General features: G+C 38.0%; 2 protein-coding genes across 7 annotated transcripts in view; one reads left to right on the top strand and one right to left on the bottom strand.

Moving 5' to 3' along the window:
* The window catches only part of FRMPD2 (FERM and PDZ domain containing 2), a 71,614-nt gene extending 51,975 nt beyond the window's left edge, over nt 1-19,639 (bottom strand). For 2 of the 6 annotated variants that reach the window (XM_048311884.1, XM_048311886.1), the window contains exons 1-7: nt 19,193-19,635; nt 9,545-9,673; nt 7,580-7,737; nt 6,564-6,629; nt 5,176-5,361; nt 4,195-4,321; nt 2,323-2,454 (exon numbers count right to left, since the gene is read on the bottom strand). In XM_048311884.1, coding sequence (XP_048167841.1) covers nt 2,323-2,454; nt 4,195-4,321; nt 5,176-5,361; nt 6,564-6,629; nt 7,580-7,737; nt 9,545-9,668 — 793 coding nt within the window. In that variant the 5' untranslated portion in view covers nt 9,669-9,673; nt 19,193-19,635. Of the gene's footprint in view, nt 1-2,322; nt 2,455-4,194; nt 4,322-5,175; nt 5,362-6,563; nt 6,630-7,579; nt 7,738-9,544; nt 9,674-19,192 lie in introns of all 6 variants that reach the window. The other 4 variants (XM_048311890.1, XM_048311887.1, XM_048311885.1 and 1 more) reach the window with 4 other exon arrangements.
* Nucleotides 1-21,258, top strand: part of MAPK8 (mitogen-activated protein kinase 8) — a 182,527-nt gene that overhangs the window by 109,095 nt on the left and 52,174 nt on the right. The window lies entirely within an intron of this gene.

Raw genomic sequence — 21,258 nt, 5'->3', positions numbered from 1 at the left:
TCTGCTTACACTGTGGTTTTCACGTAATTGTATAAATATATTTTGACAAACACATAAAATTCCCCTTAGTCTTTCTATATCAGCTATTACAGCAGTGGGACAACTTGGCTACTTTCAGTGGCCCAACTGCCATGCTTTGATCACAAATCCAACACACACATGACATTAAATTAACATTAACAAGAAGTTGATCCTGTAGATTAGATATGTTAAATGAGCTACTAAAGTACAGTCTTGATATTGCGCTCCTCTAATAATGGTGCTCTACTAGATGGGAATATTTCTTCTCAGAGAAGAATGCTTTTTTTTAAATATATTATTTCATGAAAGAATGTCTGTGGCAAACAAGTTTTCACATTCTGTGTTTGCTCATGTATTTTTAGAATCTTGTCTTACAAAATCCTGAGTATGAACAGCTACCAGTGTTTCAGTGGAGACAGAGACATGCACGAAGTCACTGAAATGGGCCTTTGTCAAGTTTATGACCAAAATTTTCTTAAAAGTGCTTACAAAACAGGCTTCTGCTCTGAGTTTACCTTTGCTGTGTGCAACTGTGTGACTGACACGTATGTGGCACTCAGGGAGCAGCTGCAGTCTCAGGTTTTTACTGCTGCTGATATTGATTGCAATTCTGGAGCTTCAGAAAAGCGCCTTGCAGGAGGAGAGCATTAACATGACTAACCTCACTTTCCTTATCCTTGGGCTGAGGGCTTAGGGCTGAGATGCTATGACATGATGTGTTTTTTTCCCAGGATATGCCCAATTTCTCTCTGAATTACGTCCTCATAGAATTGCAGTGAACACACCATTTTTTTGCCATCTTTCCTAGGGAAATTAGTCCCTTGAGGTAGTGCTCTATGTATTTTTTTCTTTTTTTTGTCTGAGGACTTTTAAACCTTTAAAATTCAAAAGAGTAAGGGTAATATGGTCCTAGATATTTCATTACAATGAGCATCTGGATATCAGAAACACAAATTAATGCTCCCCATTGAGAAAAAACAAGGACTACTCAGCAGTTTCTGTTATTTATGGCATCAATGAACTAAGCAATCAGTGTGCACACCCTAGTACATCATAACTGATGTTGTGAATGCTAGAGTTATTGCCTTAAGGAAGAAATTTCTGGGATACAAAATCCACACATGCTTACAGAGAAGATTTGAATCTATGCCACAGGAGGACCTAGTACTTAATTTCTCATGGAAGCTCATAGAGGGAGGAAGTAAACTCCAAACTATAGGGGTAAACTTCCACCTCTTGGTCTAGGAGCTTCCACAGGCAAGATGGAAAATAAGTTTGAAAGCACACAGGAGGATGGATAACTGTAGATTGGAGGATAGAAATGGGTAGGAGTCTGAGAGGGGGAGCTGGCATGGTAAGCTTGGTTTTTTAAGAGAGGCTGGTGGCATTTGGCAACAGCAACATTTTGCTCTTGGGCACTGTCTTGTGTAAGTGATTCCAGTTCAGATTCCAATTTATGCATGAAGACACACATGCACAGCAGTACTCCCCTTCCTCTTGAATTCCCTTTTTTGCTTCATAGTATCCCCTTACACTGTGATTTATATGGCTTGGGAAGGAACCCAAACAATGTCTACTGCGGTGTCTTCACTGAACAAATTCTCTGCCAGTTTCTTTCATGTTCTTGCCACAAAAGGGTTGAAAGTGAAGCTAAAATTCCAACTCTGATATCTCCAGACAAAGTAAATCAGAACAGCATTGCAACCTGGCATTTAGCACAACAAAAACAACATGCTAAGCAGGAAATGCACAATGGCTCTGGGACAAAAATGAAAAGAAAATGAAGGGTTATTTGGTTGTTTTTTCCCCCTAGATTTCAGAATTAGTCCGGTTTTTTTTGAATGGGCTTGAAGAAAAATTAATTCTCAACATTCAAATCTTAGGTATTATTCATAGATTCAACTGATTTCAGAGCTGACATCTTGACATTGCCCACCCTATGCATTTGTGGAGTAGCCCCACGTTTTCTTTATCAAGACCTCATGTGCTAAAAACATAATGTCAGGCTTTGTGATCTGCTGAACAGCTTTACCTGGCAAAGGGGGCATGAATCAAGAAAGAGGGGATGGGGCTACATGGTAATCAGGGAATATATAGCTTTGCAGTAGGACACAAGTGAAAAAGAATCTAATATAAAAGTATCTTTCTTCTCTACAACTTAGCACAAATACACCTCCCAAGTCACATAACCACAAGTTGCACGGGAGTATCTATCACCTGGTACATGGTTAGTCCCACACTTCAGGGGACAAAAGAGATGAATACATAATTCACAAACATAATCTTTTATAAAAATCTTACCTCTCCTGTGTCCTTGGTTAGACAGTATCAAAGATGTACTTTCAGAAATACTATTAGAGTCACTATAATCCACAGAGAGTTGTCTGTAATCTTCTGTTGACTGGCTATAGTTCATTAATCTGGACGCTTTGTCTGGAAACAGAAAGGAAATATGGTGAATCATATACTTTAATTATAAGTCATTGTATTTGCATGTTAATGTAAATAACATTTTGATTGACTAATTTTTATATAGTCCACATCTGTCTGTCTTTTAACCCTGACTCCAATTCCTTAAAGACTGAGGAAAGCTTGGTAACTTCATTCTATTACTTTCATAATCTTATTTGGACCAAAATTAGTTTTCATACTTCTCTTCAACCATTCCATATAAAACAAATCTAATACATTAATTCTATTCTACATGTTTAACTGAAAGGCTGAAGAGTGCAGATAACCTGCAAAGTTCTTATTCCTTATACTCTGAGGTCCAAAACCTTCAGCTATAATGTCTTCTTTCTGTGTGCAGGGTGGACAATGCCCAGACACAATCCACTACCAGAGTCAGATGTAGAAATTCCATTAAGGGGTCATCCTAACTCATTAGGATGTATATTTTTCTTTCACACTGACTTTACTTTGCTTGAATTCTCTCTAGTCCTTTTACAGCATCTCTGAAGCATATTTTTTAATTTAAAAAAAAGGAAGAAATGGTATGCTGTCTTGCACATTTTCAATGTAATCGAAATCCTAATTCATTCAAGTCCTTTGGCAAGTGTAAGTCAAGCGACCTGAATCACTGGAAAACGCAGATATCACACCAGATACATAATCCCTAGAATGAGGATAAGGAAACTGTCAGGAATTTGTGGCTGATATGGGGTTGAAGATGGGACCATCCCTTTTGGCAGCAGCAGAATTTCTACCTACTTTTGCAAGTGTGAATCTACAAGCTCAGTTTCTGAGTAAGTGAACCAATATAGCTTTAGGGGTGGTTTGTCTGTAAGTTTCCAAAAGAATCTCCTTATAACCAATAATACCTAATAGAAATGTTCTACATGTATTTAAGTGCATGTTTGATTCTAGCTGATTTAATGGAGCATATGTGTGATTTGCTGAATAGGAATTGTATTGCTCATATGCCTAATGTTGAGTATATAAAAAAAAAATCCTGTATAGCTTGGGCCAGCTTCCCATTGCCCCAAAATCAGAGATCTCTGTCAAAGTGAACAGTACAGTGTTGATACTAGAAAAAAGATACAGTTATAGAATTACTCTGAGGGATAATAGATCTCGATCTTAGTCAAATGGAATACAAAATCGGTAGATATTGGTTTATTTATATAGTGAGCAGGATTTGGCCTTGTGTCTTGAAATCACTCTAGCAATTCATGTGTGAATTTATAAAACATCTTTTGAATAGAAAATTAAACTAAAATCAAAAAGGAACCACAAATCTTTGTTTGAGTAATCAAATAGGAAAGATGAATATATATTCCTTAATGGAAGGAGGATAACCTCACAGAATTGCACCTTCAAAAGTACACTGGAGTATACAAGGTACAAAAGCAGTTTTGAAAGTAGAGGCGTTCTAGATGCACAGGTTTTATGGAAAGTGCTTTAAGAGTCAAATCTGTGCAAGCTGATTTGTTATCACTGCTTCACAGCCCTGGGACTACTGTCCTTTGTGGAAATAAGGAAAAGAAACCTCACTGACTTGCCTCAGAGTCTTTCCATTATGAATTAATTTATATGTAAAGCAATAACTATCCTACCCAACACTATATGCAATCACTACAGCATGAAATTAAGCAATTCATCTGCCTTGGGAAAGACACAGAAAAGGCTGTCTGTATCCTTATTAGAGAGTTCAGATTGTAAGTATTTCTTTACCTTGGTGAAGATTCATCTGGGATGACAGTGTTGAGGTGTCCGATATTTTTTCATGCAGTCTTTTCCTTATCACATGACTTCTGTTCAGCTGAGAGGCTGTGCTGTCTTCAGTGACCACCTGCTCTGTCTAGAAGGTAGTAATATTGAAAGTCAATGTCATATGATATGTGGACTTCAGACTCTCATAGTGAAGTGATCCTTGCCCTCTGGCTGTCAGAGGCTGCTGATTTGCTTTGTATAAGCAACTTCATTTTCTCATGTTAACACAAAGCGGGACTGAGTATGTGGGCTCCATGCTCTCATGCTAGCTAAGTTTAAGAGGGGACTGTTACAGCAGTAAAGAGAGTAATAAAGAGTGCCAGGGAAAAATTATTCTCAGAATCTTAATGAATACTGGTTGAAAACAAAAAAAAATCTGGTGTGTTTTCTTCCGTTGTCATTCAACTTGTCAACAAAAATGTTTTTTGATATTTCAAAGTTTGAAAAAACTCAAGTGCTCACTTATTAAAGACCTCATGTGGTCAGGCTTGATTGGACAGCAAATATTCAATTCCACTCAAGAACAATGAAATAATTTCCCTAACATGGTGTAAATACAATTTTTTTTAATTTCATGAAGGAAGTCTGAAACCAGAGTGGCAACTGAGAAATCTTTACTGTTGTGTTAAGTCCATTCCTTTGGCCAATAATAGGTCTCTGTAAAGGTTATGATTGCTTCAGTATTAACCAAAGAAATTAAGATTTTTAAGTACCAAAGCTGGATCACTTCCCAGGAGTGTAGAAGTGGTGTGTGAGACAGCTTCATTGCTTTATTTGCTTGTACATGTGCCCACACAATTTCCTGTGCAGAAGTTTAGAACCAAATCTCACTTCCTTAATCCATACAAACATTAATTTCGGCAATCACTCACCTGTGTCCCATGTCACTGCATGACTCTCTCACCACAGCAAAGATGATTGGAGTATGAGAGTAGTACCTACCTCGCTGACACTTCCCACTGCAAACTGGACCATTTTCTTTATGTAGAATTTTGCTGGTAAGGAAGCAGATTCCTTCTGATGTGCTTCGCATGCTTCCAGGATTGATTCAGGAGAAAGTCTTTTATGTGGCAGATCTTCACACAGTGTCAGCAAGACTGTATGTAGTTGGTCACCCAGCTGGAGGGACTGAGTCAAAATAGAGGTATTGTTAAATAACATCTCCCAGGGGACTGAAATCCTGTGTAAACTGGGACCAGGAATTTCTGTAAGCCTTTCACTCTGGGTGAGAAACAGGCACTGAATTCCTTTAGACTTTGGGAAAATTCCAGACAAGCACCCTAACAGCACTAAATGTGCCTCTAGTGGGATCTAGGATAGCCTTGGAGAGACTTGACATCTCCAAGAGTGATCATCAGCCCAATTAGGGGCTTCTTGGTGACAGAGAGTTCAGTTTGCTCCAGAGCTTTGTTAATTCGATTGTGAATCAAAGATTCATGCAAGTAAGATATGTGGTAGCATTAGCTTCAAAAAGGTGAGGAGTTATACCAGCCAAAACTGTTGTCATAGAGACCAGATACTTATATTTTAGGGCCATTTAGCTTATAAAGCCTTTTCTCTTAGAATGTGAAAGGGAGGTTAAATCTACCAGAAGCCTGTGCTCTCCAAATCGAGAAGAAGCAACAAAAAGCATCAGCACAGAAATGAAGCAAAATGTATGTTACAAGTCTTTGAAAGGATTCTGAGTAAGCAAGAAATCTTTAATTTCAGCTAGCAGGGATACTGATAGAATTTGTTCAGAAATAAGGAGAGTTATTTAGTTTTATTCTTGCATCCCGTTTTTGGAAAAGCACATAAATGTGCACAGCACCCCAATCATGCCAACATGATGTTTTTCTTTTAGTCCTTCCTATCTTAGAATCACAGAATAATTTAGGTTGAAAAAGACCTTTAATATCATCGAGTCCGATCATAAACCTAACACTGGCAAGTCCACCACTAAATCATGTCCCTAAGTGCCACATCTACATATCCTTTAAATACCTCCAGGATGAGATTCAACCACTTCCCTGGGTAGCTTGTTCCTAATTGTCTTGGAATAAATAATCTTCACCCTTAAAATCAAGGTATAATTCATCTTAATAAGAACAATTCAGATTTTTTAAGAAACAGAAGGAAAAAGAAATAGAAAAAGGAAAGATGATCTCTTAACTAAATTCCCTGATTGGGGTGAACTGGTATTTTTGGTGAAGCTTAGACCTTGACGCAAGCTTTTCAATTCTTTCTAGTGGTCCAAAACATAAAGCCCCTTTTAGTGATACTTCAGATTATGCCTCTCAATCTTTGAACCTACCAGAATAAAAGAGAACAAACATGTTTGTGTTACTGGCCTGGTTTGGAGGAACCTGGTAATCTGCTGACCAATAGAGGGTCATTCCTAAGGAATACACCAGCATCTGTCAAAACAGAAAAAGAAACCCTCTGAGAAATCAATATTTAGTCTAGAAAAGCCTCATACTAGACACACCATCCTTTTGTGTCTTTGGTCACAAAATGGCAGAAGTCAAACAGATTATTTTTTAAAAAAACTAGACTAAACATATCTAAAAGTAAAATACTGACTCTTAGCTTATGGACTAGGTTTAATGCAATTAGTACTGTTCAGCTTGAGGGGCTGAGCCAGGCTGCCCTCTGTTCAATGATGCCAGGAGCAGGGAAAGAAATTTGAACTCCTTTCTTAATTTTGAAGCTCTCTCATTGCTGATTAAAGTTCTCCCCTAACTGTGGGACTGACTAGCAGTTATATACAGAAAAATAATTACTGGACTAAAGGGCACCTATTCCACAGCTTCATTTTTCTGCCTAGTGTCTAAATGGTCAGTTATGTGTGAATCTGAAAATACTGTGTTCTGCCTGAGGGGAGTATGTGGTCTGAGTGGTATTTAAAACTTTTAGGTGCCTGAATGTTGTATCTTCCTTTCTTGCCAGAGACTCATTTGTCAGAGAGAAGAAAAATAAATTGTTAACAAAGCTGAACATATTTCTGACTTCCTGGGACTGCTTCCACCCTCTGATTGTACAGATACTGCAGTCCTGCTGCTTCTGGGATTACAATTACCATATCTGCCTAAACACCATTTCATAGAAATATTCTTCCTTTCTGTGGGCCTTTACAAATAATACATTTCTGCAGGCCTTTAGGACTGATGTTCTAACTTGATTTTGATGTTGTCATGCATACTAATCCAATGGTAAGATGCAAGATACATGTAAATCTTTCTAACTATAGCCTAATTGGATTAGTTTTATTAGAAGTGGGGTGTGACAGGAGGTGCCTGGTATGCTGCATTAAAACGAGCTTGTCTTCATGAGGCGCTGTCAAGATTTACTTTACAATATACCTCACCTTTGTCAGTCCAAAGCGCTGGTTTTTACTTGGGCGGTAGAGCAATTCTGGTGGACTGAAAGGGGCAGCTTCTATCTGAGATGCATTGTTTTGGAAGGACAAATTTCCTTCGGCAGACAGTAGTACTGACCATGGGCAAATCACACAGATGGCAGGGTCTGGAAAATGTTGAAGTTGATAATGGAGATCTTAGTGTTCAATTCACTGCACTCAGAAAATCATATTTCTGGCATCTCAAATTCATCACTGGAGGTGTACCCAGAATGACTTGACTGACTGGAGACCTCATTGGTCCTGACCCACAGACTCAGTTCCCAGCCTGACCTCTGACTTGCCTTGTCACTGTGGCCTTGCCTGCTGATCGCTGGGTTCTCTGACACTGGTTGCCTTCAGCTAGCATTCTCTTTTGCTCCTTCCACATCTTCTCTAGTGTTGTATGCAAATACAACTCACACATGCTGGGAAGCTTGTCTGTTTTAGGAACAGCCAGCCAGCTTGTACTTCAGCCTAATGAAGAATACCTGGCCTTCCGTAGTGCTGAGCAGCCAATGATTGGCGTTTCTGCCTAACCCAGCAGTGCTCCAGCACACCAGAAATATACTATAGCAAGTGGTGCTGACCATTACAAGATCTGGCATGATTTATTACATCAAGCACAGTGCAGCAAATGTGGCAGTATTAGCCTTGAAAAGAGGCTGATTCCAGAAACAAAATAGCTGTAATTGAGAGATGTGGAGCCAGAGATATGCCTTATGCAACTGGGATGATGATATGGAGAGGCAGGTAACCTTCCCTGTGCTCCAAGAAACTGGAACACTGTGTATGCAGACTCCAACTTGGCATCACTTCTGGACCTGAGCTTTCTAAAGACATGTTTTAGCAGCCTTACACTTGGCCTATAGACCAGCTTGGTTGTACATCCCTACTTCTTCTTGGTTTAGTTTTCATCTTCTGATACCCTAAATTTATCTGGCGCAGCATAGGGAACATAGGCTGATTGTATCATTTTTTTAAAAAATTTTGTTTTGTTAAGTCAGTGATCAGAAGAGCATAGTGTCAGCTTAGTGTCTGGCACACAGTCAGTAGATGGATCTGAGCTGAACCTATCCAGGTGGGTATCTCCATGCTTCACTGCTTTGCACATTCCTGGTGCTTGTATTGCCTGGGCTATTCTATCCTCTTTTTACACCAGATAATAGAGAACTCGTGGTATACTCAACCTGCTGTAGTGTTCCAGTCTATTAAAAACTTGTTGGTAATGAATATGCACTCCTCCAGCTATAGCAGAAGTAACACATCACTTGTTTTCTGTATTTTGTGTTTTGATTCTACATGCTCATGAGGTAATAAGACATCTCATCCATTCGCCCCTCAAAAGAAATACCCATTCACATAAACAGTTCTCAAAATGTGACAGGTTGCTGAGCTGTGCTCTCTTGTTGTTGCTCAGTTGTGCTCTGTGCTCTCTCAAGCTGGTCTGCTTGGCAAGCAATCATCATAATGATGTCACATTAATATCATCAAGGATAAAAGTCTCTTACTAGCTGAATGGAGAGCCATGTGGATTTGCCTGCCCTTCTCTATCAGTCCATGAAGGACATGATCCTAGCTGGCACTGCACTTTCTCTGGGTGCATGCTATTCAAATTTTAGGAAAGGCTCTTTGTCTGCATATAGTTGTACTCAGATTAATTACTACCTGATGTTTAATTTGAAAAAGAAACAAACACCAAAACCAAGCTGTGTGAAGACCTCCTATGTAGATAGAGCAATCTGCATGTAATGCCAGCAGCAATGAAAGATTTCTCACTTTTATTAGCAATATGCTGTTAGTGCCATTAGTGTTTTTTGTCTCCACCCCACCCCCCACAAGCAAACAAGCAAAAAAACAAGCTCAAAAGAATTAAAACAACTGAAGAATTAATTTCCAACAGTAAGAACTCTAAAAAGATACTTTTCACCTCACCTTTGTGAAGATCGTCCAGAAGCTGCATTGTGGACAGGTACAGGAGCGCCCATATTTCTTCTTCCTCCAGAGGGCTTCCTTTTGCCCACAGGACCTCGGCCAATGTCACACAGGAACTGTTCATGCCTGCTGCAGTAGATACCGGGACTTGGACACACTGAAGTAGACTGAATTGCTCAAGACAAGCCCTACTGATTATAGCTGTACCCTTCTCTCACAGTAAGAAATATTTTGTGAACCACCCTGCTTTGTTGTTCAGGGTAGGTAAGTATTGCTTATCCCTGTCTTAATCTGAGTAAGAGTAAATAAAGGGCACTGAACTAAGTGACTTCCCGTAATCTTTTTGAGCCCTTTTACTCATCATTTACCCATCATTTATGAAAAAAAGTCATAAGATTCTGTGGAGCAAATAGTTTTTACTCAGGAGGTCCTTCATGAATATTCACTGTTCAGATTTTGTGAGAGGTTATTTGAATGACAGGTGATTGATTTTGCTGCTTAATTGGATTTTCCTATCTATAAAAACATGACAGAGTTAATCTAAGAAAAAAAGAATGCAAAGCAAAAGATATGTAACATGAAAAGTTTATAGACAGTCCAACAGAGCAATTAAATTTCATTCATTGCCAGATTGATCTTGTAGACTCCTACAGAATTCATTGATGAGAGCTTTTCTTGCTCACATATCAGAGACTCAGTGCTTGCAGTTCAACCCTTCCAACATACATATAAACTTGATTTGTTTCACTAAACCAAATTAAAAGAGGATTCTCCTTTTGGACTGCTGAACAGCAATTTAGTGGCTCCCAGCACACTATCCTATCTGACAGGTATATAAGACCTGGCCTAGTGCAGAAAAATGTGGGTCCGCACACTCACCCTGTTTTGTCTCAGCTGCAACACAGCATCAGATCATTTAGACAAAGGCACTCTGTAGTGAATCATAATTTCGTGTCCTACGTACTGGAAAAGTATTTTCCTAATCCCAGCCCACTAGGAACTGACTTGTGACTTGAAGTATCAAGGTTGCTTTTCCTTCAAATGTTTTGTTCTGCTAAATATTCTCCAAGAAGGTTTTGTTATTCATAAATGAGTCTGATCTTTCCATTTAATGAGTTTTACATTTCAGTAATTTACTGAAGCTCTTTCAGAGCTGCCCTAGGTCTACATATCAGTAGGGAAAACTGAATCCAAACTTCAAATTTCCTAGAAGTTTTTAGACAGCTTTTGCTGTTACTCTCCTGTAACAGTGAGCTCCACAGGTTCATTTTATGTTGTGTAAATAGGGGAATAAGGAGAAAAGTTAGAAGTGATCCATTTACTGATTTGAGATTTTTGCATTGTAGACCAGCAAGTGAGGACACTATAGCCTGGGCTGCTATTGTCTGGTATAGGGTTGTAAACACCACTGTAAAATGAGTTCAATCACAGCCTGAGGACAGATCTTCCCCCTAGAAATTTCTTCACTCTCTGTACACAGCTCGCTTACTGCCACTGTTTGCTCTCTGCTTGCAACAGAACTCACTGTGTCTTACAGCTGATTGCTTTGCCAGCTTCCCATTCATTATGGAGTCTTCAAGGGGTCACTGCAAGAGCATTACAGTGTCCTGCAGGACCAACTTGTTGCTGATTAATAGACTACTCAGACTTCGCTTCATGGGGTCTTGTCTTGGCTCACTAGCTTGCAAACAAGGAATCCCAGCATGGGAAGAATGATCCTTTGTTGCAATCCCTACAGGATTATAGATCAACCTAGTGACATTTTAAACGGAACCAGAGTCCTAATTTTAGTCTCTGTAGCTTCAAAGGGCAGTAAAGCTTCTTACAAACCTAACCTTAATTAGAAGAGACAGACAAATCTTCTTAATCTAAGCCATCACCATTTCTCTTAATAATAAATTACTGTGATAGCATTTCACTTAACCCTGTGGTACTGGGAGTAAGCAATCAATTCACATCCCCAGAGCCAGAATCTGTGTGGCTTCTCCATACAGGTAACCCACCAGATCATACTTAGCACTGTTTTATTTGAGACTGCGCTGGGGGAAGGAGCACTGCACCCTCTGTTTTAGATAGAAGTGCTTATATGAAGTGATTTCAGTGCTGATATTTCTCACTAGCTTAAGTTACTCACTAAGCAGCTATCCAAATTGCAGGTGTTACAGCTTTATAGTACCAAAGTGAAATCAGCAGTTACACCAGAGATGCTTAACTTTTGTAGCGAATCTTTTTTTCTGAGAGTGAAAGTAATGTCTCAGATCAATACTAAGTATGAATAAAATTAATCCTGCTATCAATGATGTGCAAACTTCTTGAAAAAATATTAGATTGTATGGCCATGGAAATCATAATCTCTTTAAAGGTAACAAATCATTGCTTTAAAGCAATGGTGGAGTTAAGCAATGTGCTATTTTACAATCAAATTAGCAACTGGTTTTTAAAAACACTCAGAATGCCCTGTATCTTCAGGCTGTATTTTTGACTTCTGATTTTCAATACCAACATGATGTGATATTTAACAAAAATGCAACAGTGTGAGTGCTTGGGGAAAAAACTATAGCCAGGCTATGCTATGTGTATTATAAGAGAGTAAAAGTGATTGAAAGATACTGTTATTATTGTTGCACTGCCCATATTCATCCCTCAGTTTAATAAAAGCTGTGATCCAGAACCAAACAATTCTGACCTTTAAGCAACCTACAACTCAAAAGACAAGGCAGACAAATGAGGAGGCAACAAGGAAAAAGTTAACAGCAACTTTGCAAAAAGCGACTCTTTTTCAGTAACACTACATATCAGGAAATTATGCTCGATCTGGTTGAGTCTGCAGCGAAAAATTAGAGCAGCAGAATGTAATCACCCACTTTGAAGTTTGGCCAGGATATAGAGGTTAATGTTTTTGTGACTGGAAAATGTAGCAAAGAGCTTCCAGTGCCAATTCATGCTTTTGAGGTAAAAGGCTGACTTTGCCAATGTCTATGGAAGAAGATAGTACCATCCAAATTAGCCTAAAATATCCTCCCTGTTCTAATCTTTGCAACACATTTATTCATTATGTAGACTCTCTAAAGTCAACAGACTTTCTCCTATTCTTCTTGCATAGGTTGCATAAGGTTGCATTGGGGTGAGGCTAACCCATCATTTTGCCAGCAACATCCACCTATCTATCACATTTCTTTCTAAATAATTCAATTTTGGTGCATTTTGTTTTATCATATGTGCAAGCTTTCATCCATTGAAAGCTGGAGTCAATGAAAGAAATTGAATTTATCATGAAAGTAAATGAACTACAACTTTGCATCTGAATTTGACCCTTAGCAACAACTGTGCTTTAGTTATTTCATATGCCAAGTTCACTTTACTGGATTTTGCAGTCTTATTTAGTAAAATGTAAAGGAGCAGCTTTGCTTTGGTCAATCTTTACTTTTGCTATTTTGTTTACTATGTAAAGAAAGCAAAAGAGCTAAAAACTATTACTCTCATAGCAAAACTGACCTTCCCTTATCAACTACAGTCAAGTACATTAAATATCCTTGAGAGGAATGGGTCAGCTGGATTCCTAACTACATGACAGCCCTTTTCATGCCCACCTATCAGAGGGAATTTACTGGGGAGTAGGCTCAGCTGTACAATAAGTTTTATAGCATGAAAGTCAATCCATTATCTGGATGATAGTGAAAAAAGATGAAGGGAGATCTAGACACACCAGTGAACAAGGTGATGAGGAAGGAGAAATCACATTTAGCTTTCAAAAATATGGAATCAAGTTTGTTTCTGGTCTACTTGTAAAGGCATAAAGAAAGAACAGATTTGCCCCATCTGGACACCCTGAAGAACAACTGGAAATGAGAACTTTGGCAAAATAGTCTGTGTATAAACACAATAACAGCAACAACAACAACAGCAAAGGATTATCCTTGGTAGGAATCAAGCATTCTGTGAACTGGAAAGGCTTCTGTCAAATCAGAACGGCCTTTCAGTTTTTACTGCCTGGAAGCTGTTCTTGCAGAGGTCTTGTCTTTCGTGCGACTGAACTTTCAGTTCTGCTTCATTACTCTGTGTTGGTATATTGCAAAATACCTAGCTGTAAACTTAGCCAACTTTTAATTTGCTGGAAGGTGTAAACAAATGTAGATTTTGTAAACAATTCTTTCTGGGAAGGCCTATTTATGGTTTGGACATACATGCCCATCACAGCCCCTCTGTTAGAGGTGACTAATTGATTTCGACAACAGTGAGCCAGAGAGGGGCTACTTAAGTAGGTCCTCTGACAGACCTGAGAGATTGCTAACATTGGCCACTACCCTCACTAAATGAGTGTAGGTGTGTACTGCCAGGCAAGTGAGAGGGACTTGGAGTGTAACTTCTTCCACTTGCACCACTATCTCCAGGAAAAGTTCTCTATCCATAACAGTCCATGGAAGCTGGTGTAAACCCACTGCACCTGAAGACACATGAAGTTGGCTAATACTGATTTTGCCTAATTTACCTGCAATGCCTGAGCATCCATCCATTTTCAAGGGCAACTTTAGAGATAAGGAAATGCTTCTTCTAGTGTGGCATTGAAAGACTCACTAATAAAACTACACCCAAGTCTATAAAAAGATGGCCTTCAGCCAACTTTCTCTAGACACAGTATTGTCCTTAGCCTTCTATCCCTTTCATCTGTTGTACTCCAATTTCTTAGCTATGTCAGCAGTCCATTTTAGGACTCAGGTGCTACCTGATAGTCTAAAAGCACCTTCTGTAAACAAATGACCAAACCCAAGGAAACTCAATCCTCAAAATAGCCAAAGTCAGAACTTCTTGTATCAGTGGCAGCAAGATGCAGTGGGGGAAAAGAAAACTTTCTGAAAGAAGGTAATTAGCTGGAGCACCTCAGGTGCGGGTCAGCAAGACTTCAAGCAATCTGCATTCAAGATTAGGAAATATGGGAACTTGAAGTGACACTTTTCTAGGGTGTTGGAGGGCTAATAGACTGATTTTAAGTACTGAAGAGGGGTCCATAGAAACAGATTGACCAGACAGACTTCCTAATTCTGAAAGATCTTTTAAAATGAAAAGTTACAAGGAAAATGTGTTTTTAGTCAGCATCCTTTTACTTGGCCTGAGTGCTGGACAGTGGGTTATTTACATATCAAGTAATGTAATTTCTGACCGTATCCAGGTGAGGACCTTGACCGAGATCAAATCAGTCTGGCTATCCTATCTCTTGATTTTCCTCTGTGGTTTTCCCCCTCAAAGATTAATAACTGACAGTAACACATTACTTTGAAGTGCCTTATGTTTAAGAGCAGGGATAAATTTGTATCTTTACATCTTTGTGACACAGAAGCTCAGAAACTTCATCAAAAAGGGCTGAAAATTCATGGAGGACTAGATGTAAATTAAAACACAAGTAAGTGTTTTTTCCCTCACTAAGGGAAGACAAATGATTGTTTAATATCAAGTATTCCTAATACACTAAGAAAAGTTCTTGCAGCCTATCTCAAGACTGGCTGCATAATAAATCAAATTTGGAGTACAAAATTAGGGGAATTAAAAATAGGATAAAAATGGGATTGAGCTATAGTTTTGAAATAATCAGTGTTAATTTCAAAGTAAATTTACAGAATTTATGAACAACCTGTCCTGAGCCTTTTCTGTGGTCACAGACAGAGAAGGAACGATGCGTCAATCTCACTGCCTCTGAATCCTCTGAGTCATGGTGGCAGGAACAGCATTTGGCATGAACCTGCATTCAGTAGGAGGTATCACCAGGAAAATACTTAACTAATTTCCTTCGTGCCCTTAAAAATCATATAGCTATAAAAATGAATGTAGAGATGGTTTTGAAATTTAAAATTATCCTAGTGTGCATACAGATTAAATGTTTGATATAGATAATCATTTCTGAATTAAAATGGGAAGATATTACTTGCTTTTTATAAAGGGACAAGGTTATTCAATAGCACATATGTTTTAATCTGATTCTGGGTCTCTACAGACAGTTTGGGATCAGTGATATAATTTTGCGACACTCCAGTGTCTACCCTGAAATATTCTTAAATGAACAGATTTCAGATGAGGATCACAATCCTTTGTTGCTCAAGGCTGCATATTTTGCTTCTTTAAAAAACCCAAACTAAAAAAAACAACCCAAATCCTGGAAATTAGAATACTGTAATGAGATTATGAGAGATGTTGGTCTCCAAAATTTTTAGGACTAGGTAGTTAGAAGATCCTGAAGAATCATTGAAAGCTATGACCAAATTGTAAGCGACAACTTTAAATCTTTTTTGGTTTTCATCTGATTCATAATAATCCACAAAACTGTAACACGCAAGAAGAAAGAAGATGATCACATCAGCCTGTAAGCATGAGCTTTGAATAGGGTCTGATTGCATCTATCATGTTGATGATTGTTCTGATTTAATACTTCAGGTTGTATTCTGTTTTTGAAGAACAGTGTTCTTCCATAAGAAAAATTTAAATTATAAAAATATAGTGTAGAAATAATTTACTGAGAAATGACAACTAAATATATTTGCTTTATAGGCACTATTCATCTACAGCATGTAAAATTGAAAACCCAAGTAAATTCTTAAAATATATTTAAATGTAGTTCAAATTGAATTAAGGTAATTCAATTGGTTGTTGCCATCACCAAATTGTTACTGATAATCTTAGGGGAAATACAGAAAAAACTATATTGAAAATAAATGTAATATCTTAAGTATCTTAATCACAAATGTATGCATATTTTAGACAGATGAAAAGGGAAATACTTTGGGGGCAAAAGGTGCCCACCCTGTGTACTTTAGACTTTCTTAAATGTCTACATTAAACTCTGAGCCTCTTTGGTATATAATATTTGTTGGGCCAAATCCAGTAACTCTTTTGTATATTTAAAGAGTTCTTGATACATGCTATCATTCGTGATACTATGGTTTCTATCTGGATACACAAGCATAGTAATTGGATAAAAAGCTGAATATTTGCTAATTACTTAAGTACAACCTACTGTATTTCAATGCTGATTGTCCATCAAATGCCAACAAATTTTAGCTATATGAAAAGTTGGAAGACACTGAAAAGAGCACATTTGTTAAAAAATATAGTTTAAAATTAATTTACCTCATAACCTCATTTATTCACATATATTCCATATACAAATTTTGTACTCTGACTCACTGTAAACTTGTTATAATTTTGGAGAGAATACACTATATTCCTCATACCAGAGAGATGAATCTCATTAAGTATGAAATTTAACTCTCTGAAATATGGGGTGGAAATGTGTAGGTTTATAATTGGAATAAACACTTAAAATGCTGTTAAAAACTTCTGTTCAAATAAAGTAGACAGGCAGAGCCAAATCTGCAAACACTGACAAGTCAGTAAGGGAGTTGCCTTGTTGCTAAAGCATGGCCTTGCCTTAGAAAGATTGTGTTCCAGAAATTATAGCTGCAATGAAACAGCATTATATGGTATTTTTTCTCTCTCTATTGTAAATTATTTTGTTTCCTTTCTAGAAACATGTACTTTAATCAATAGGAGAATTAACCAGACTACTGCAAATTATTCAGCACTGAAGGGAGATAAAATTTCACTGCTGCAGAGAGATTAATTTCTTTTCTAGGAAGTCATAAATGTCACATAAGTTGGGCCAGTCTCTAAACAGTCTAATCTTTGAAGGAGAGAGTTGAAATCTAGTTCCTGAATAGTGTAGTTATGTGCCTCTCTGCAGGGAATTTCATGAGCTGGGTGGTAAGGGTGCTAAAAGATGTGACTTTACTACAAGACCCATGGACATTGTTCCTCAAAGACACAAAATGTTACTGGTACCAAAAGAAAATTTAGAAAAAAACAGCATCCTACAAAATCAGACTTATAGGGTCAAATTCTTTTTTCTTCTCTACTTCAAAGGGAACCTACCAGTGAATTTCAGAGGAAAATACTACACTGTCTGCAGTCAGTTTGCAAGTAGATGGTCTTTCAATAGAAGTTCCTGAAAATGTATGACTGGATAACTGCAATCAAAAGAAAGTGGTGCTATGCTCATTCTTGCTAAGTTTATGTGCCCTTTCTTCTCTGCTCTGGCTGATGCCAAATGCCAAAGACCTCATAGAATATCAGTCTGTGATAGACAGCTACTGCTTCAAAAGTAGCTACTGCTACTTTTCTTTGGTTTTATTCATTCACCTTTCATAAAAGCTCATTCTACATGAGACTAGACCAGACTGGTGGCCCAGAACTAAATCTAATACATCTAATAGATCTAATACGTCTAATACATCTAATACATCTACATTCCAGCACTTCAAAGATTGAAGCTTCAAAGCCATGCTCTCTGCTGCTGCAGTGCCAGAAATAGTAGGACAGTAGAATTTCAGTGCCATGGTAATACTTCTCTTTTATACTTACTGATTTATGTCCTTTTTAAGGCATTATGTAATTCTCTGAAATGAGGCAGCCTCATGCCAGACATAGGAACAGGGAATGAAGGGTCAAATGATATGCTGATACTGATGTTAATAGGTAGCACCACAACACAGGTAAAAGAACCTGAGCAGGCTGTACACCAGCTTCTTCAGGTGCCAAAGAAAAATGAATTCCTAAATGAAAGATGAAGAGCTAAGGTTTTAGTTTATGTTGTCCAGTCTTCCCGAAGTCTCTCCATAGCTTCTCATAGCTAATCCTATTGTAATCAATGCTGCTGTGGTTTGCTTATTGTTAAAGCTAGTTCTTGAGCTCTGACAGTGCCACAGTTACACCTTTGCTTGCAGAAGAGAGATATTCAAAGCTTCCGATCCTGATTCTGATGCTGACCGGTTCTGTTACTTGAGAAAGACTCAGTGTCTTCTTTCACCACATCATTGAGGATGATGCAGTTTCCCATCATTAGCAATTCACTTTAGATGTAAATAGTAAATTATCAGTATTTGTTTTCCTCTGGAATCTCCATCTATAAATTTCTAGATCAGTAATCATTATGAAGCCTGTGCCAAAACTTCCATAAAATGAGGTTGCTTTTATTTTAGAAACTGCAAACTGTAATTAAGGGACTTGCTAAAAACATTGGAGAGCAGTGGAGAAGAAATTAGGAAAGCAGTTTCTTAACTGAGAGCCTTTAGTTGCAGGTTGTAATCACTGGTAATCCTTCTGCTGTTTGGAGTTCAGTGCTCTTTCTGAAGTAATAGTATTTAGTACAAATCCATGAAAAAATAATGTACTTAAACTATGTTTTCCAGAATCATGTGAACTGTGTTATGCAAACAAAGACTTATGCCTGCCATAAGAGCAGTAACAATTTAGTGACTTTTACTCCTTTGCCTTCAATAGAAAACAATACTATTCTGAGGTACCCTGATTTTTTAACAGTGCAATACTGTTGTAGGTGAATTTTTTTAACTCCAGAAGAAGGCAGGAGGGACTGAGCACTGACATGCTGGATGACAATCCAGCCAGCTCTGTATTATCATTTTTCATACAAACAGGCAGCCTTCTAATCAGAATTAGCTAATGATTTGAGAGAAATGAAATGAGGTTTAATGTAAAAAACCCAAACAACAAGGTAAATATTAGATACTGCTGTACAAAGCAAAGATGATGAGTGATTTAATACTTAATTGATAATGAGATTAAGAGAAATACGTAAGAACCTACCTGTACAAGTTGGACAGATGCCGCATCCAGAACAGTCTGAAATCTTCTATATTTTTGCCCAATAATTATTGTTTAGACCATAACAGTTGTAAATAGAACATTAAACATATTCAGGACTTGATTGGACTTCTGTTTCTTGTTTTTTTCTCTCTTTCTCTTTCTTACCTTCTGTCTTCTCTCTTTCTTTCCCCCTTTCTTCCTTTCTTTCTATTGCTTTGTTTGTATCTTGTAACTAAGCACTGTGTGGTCTGGCAAGTGGCTAGGCAAGTAAACAGTGAGGTTCCTTCTCTTACTTTCAAGCCAAACCTAGCAGCTCCTGGTTTGAAGTTGAGGGCAACGTCATGTCTGCTAAGGCTGTTTACAGTTCTTTCCTTCTTTCTTTCTTTCTTTCTTTCTTTCTTTCTTTCTTTCTTTCTTTCTTTCTTTCTTTCTTTCTTTCTTTCTTTCTTTCTTTCTTTTTTTTTATTTTTTTATTTTTTTATTTTTCCTGGGAGTTCACTTGCCAGGTAATGAGAGTCAGCTTTTAGGAAGTGGCTCAGTATAAATCTCTGGGTCTGTCGACTTACAAGGACTCAATTGGATTACCTGACGCACACGGGAGCATTAGATCTAAACCCCCATAGACTGATGTCGCTTTCAGCCCCTGGCCAATCCAGGGAGCAACAGCACAACCAAAAGCAGAGACTGATGGTCTGAGGGGTGACTGTGTCTTTTCTGAGCAGCAAAATCCTTCAGACTCAATAAACAATGCAGATAAGATTTTGATGGGTCTATCTGGCAGGAAAATAAACCAACCCAAAACTGAAGGAAGGAAATGTGATCGTTTTTTAATATTGCCTAATCTGAAAATTTTTCGTTAATTATAGCAAAGTGTAGCTGTGCTCATAGCAGGGCAGAGGGAGCTCTTGGGGTGCTGCAGGGCGACTGTGAGCTGGGTGTAAGTAAGTGAAGGGAAAAAACCTTAGTAAAATAGAAGGAAGTTCTATTGGACTGATTCCAATAAGCTCTTCACATTAGTTGTTCCTCCATTTTTCCCAGCTCTGTTTGTCTTTTTATTCTAGTTTTTCTCTAAGTCCACAAATCTGTATTTGTTTAATCTTTCTCCCTATATTTTGTCCCTGAGCAACAGGATTTGCAAATGCATTTACAATCCTTATGGCAATACCTCACAGATGACTGTAGTGTAGATTTCTCTCTTCATGTCAAAATGAAAATCTTGGACTTCTTTCATTGCCTAACTTCATGCAACTAAGTCATTCAAGTTCTATGTAGGAAAAAACCCAAACCAGCCTCCTATTTCCTTTTTTCTCTCTCAGTCACTGTGAATGTTGCCACTGTTGCCCCTAGCCCACACTCTGGACTTCGCATTCAGTTCAGTCTATCCACTGTATCTGAGTGGTGACATGTGCTTTTGAGGAAAATATACAAGCTATGGTCTTCTTTATTTATCTTTAAAGAAAATTTATTCAGGTTTTCATCATCTCAATTGCTGTAAATCCCTCTCTTTTGACACTTGGAAATGCAATGTTTCTTTATGCAAAATGTCACAGAAGACATAAATTCTGCTGAATTCTCACACTGGGTTCATCACCCATCCTTTCATATCCTTCTCTGGTCCCTTTAGTTTATAGCAGCAAAATAAAACTATATTTTTATAAATTCCAGCTTGGTCCAGAAGTCATAAATCTGATCTGACAGGCAGTCTGACAGGACTGCAGGCAGGAATAAAACTAGATAGAGAGGTCTCACATCAGATGCCCCAAACAGAACATGCTGGAGTTGGCAAACCAACATTTATTGATAAAACTCACCAACTGTGCAAAAGAAACTACCTATTCCCTTCTCCCGTGATCATTGGACTAATACTGCTCTTCATTTTTTGAATTTGTGGATCCAAATACCAACAGACCAGCAAAAAGGCTGTTAATGAAAAAAGTAAAATCTGAGCATTGATGCAGCTCAGGAAGTATTTTGCTTGATTATCCAATGCAGTGACACTAGCAGGACAAAAGCAACACAAGTTTGTGGCTGCTCCTTCCCCAGGTAATGAGTGGGGAGGAGATAGG

The sequence above is a fragment of the Corvus hawaiiensis genome, chromosome 8 (assembly GCF_020740725.1).
Source record: "Corvus hawaiiensis isolate bCorHaw1 chromosome 8, bCorHaw1.pri.cur, whole genome shotgun sequence".
Classification (NCBI taxonomy): domain Eukaryota; kingdom Metazoa; phylum Chordata; class Aves; order Passeriformes; family Corvidae; genus Corvus; species Corvus hawaiiensis.
This window is presented reverse-complemented; position numbering and strand designations above follow the sequence as displayed.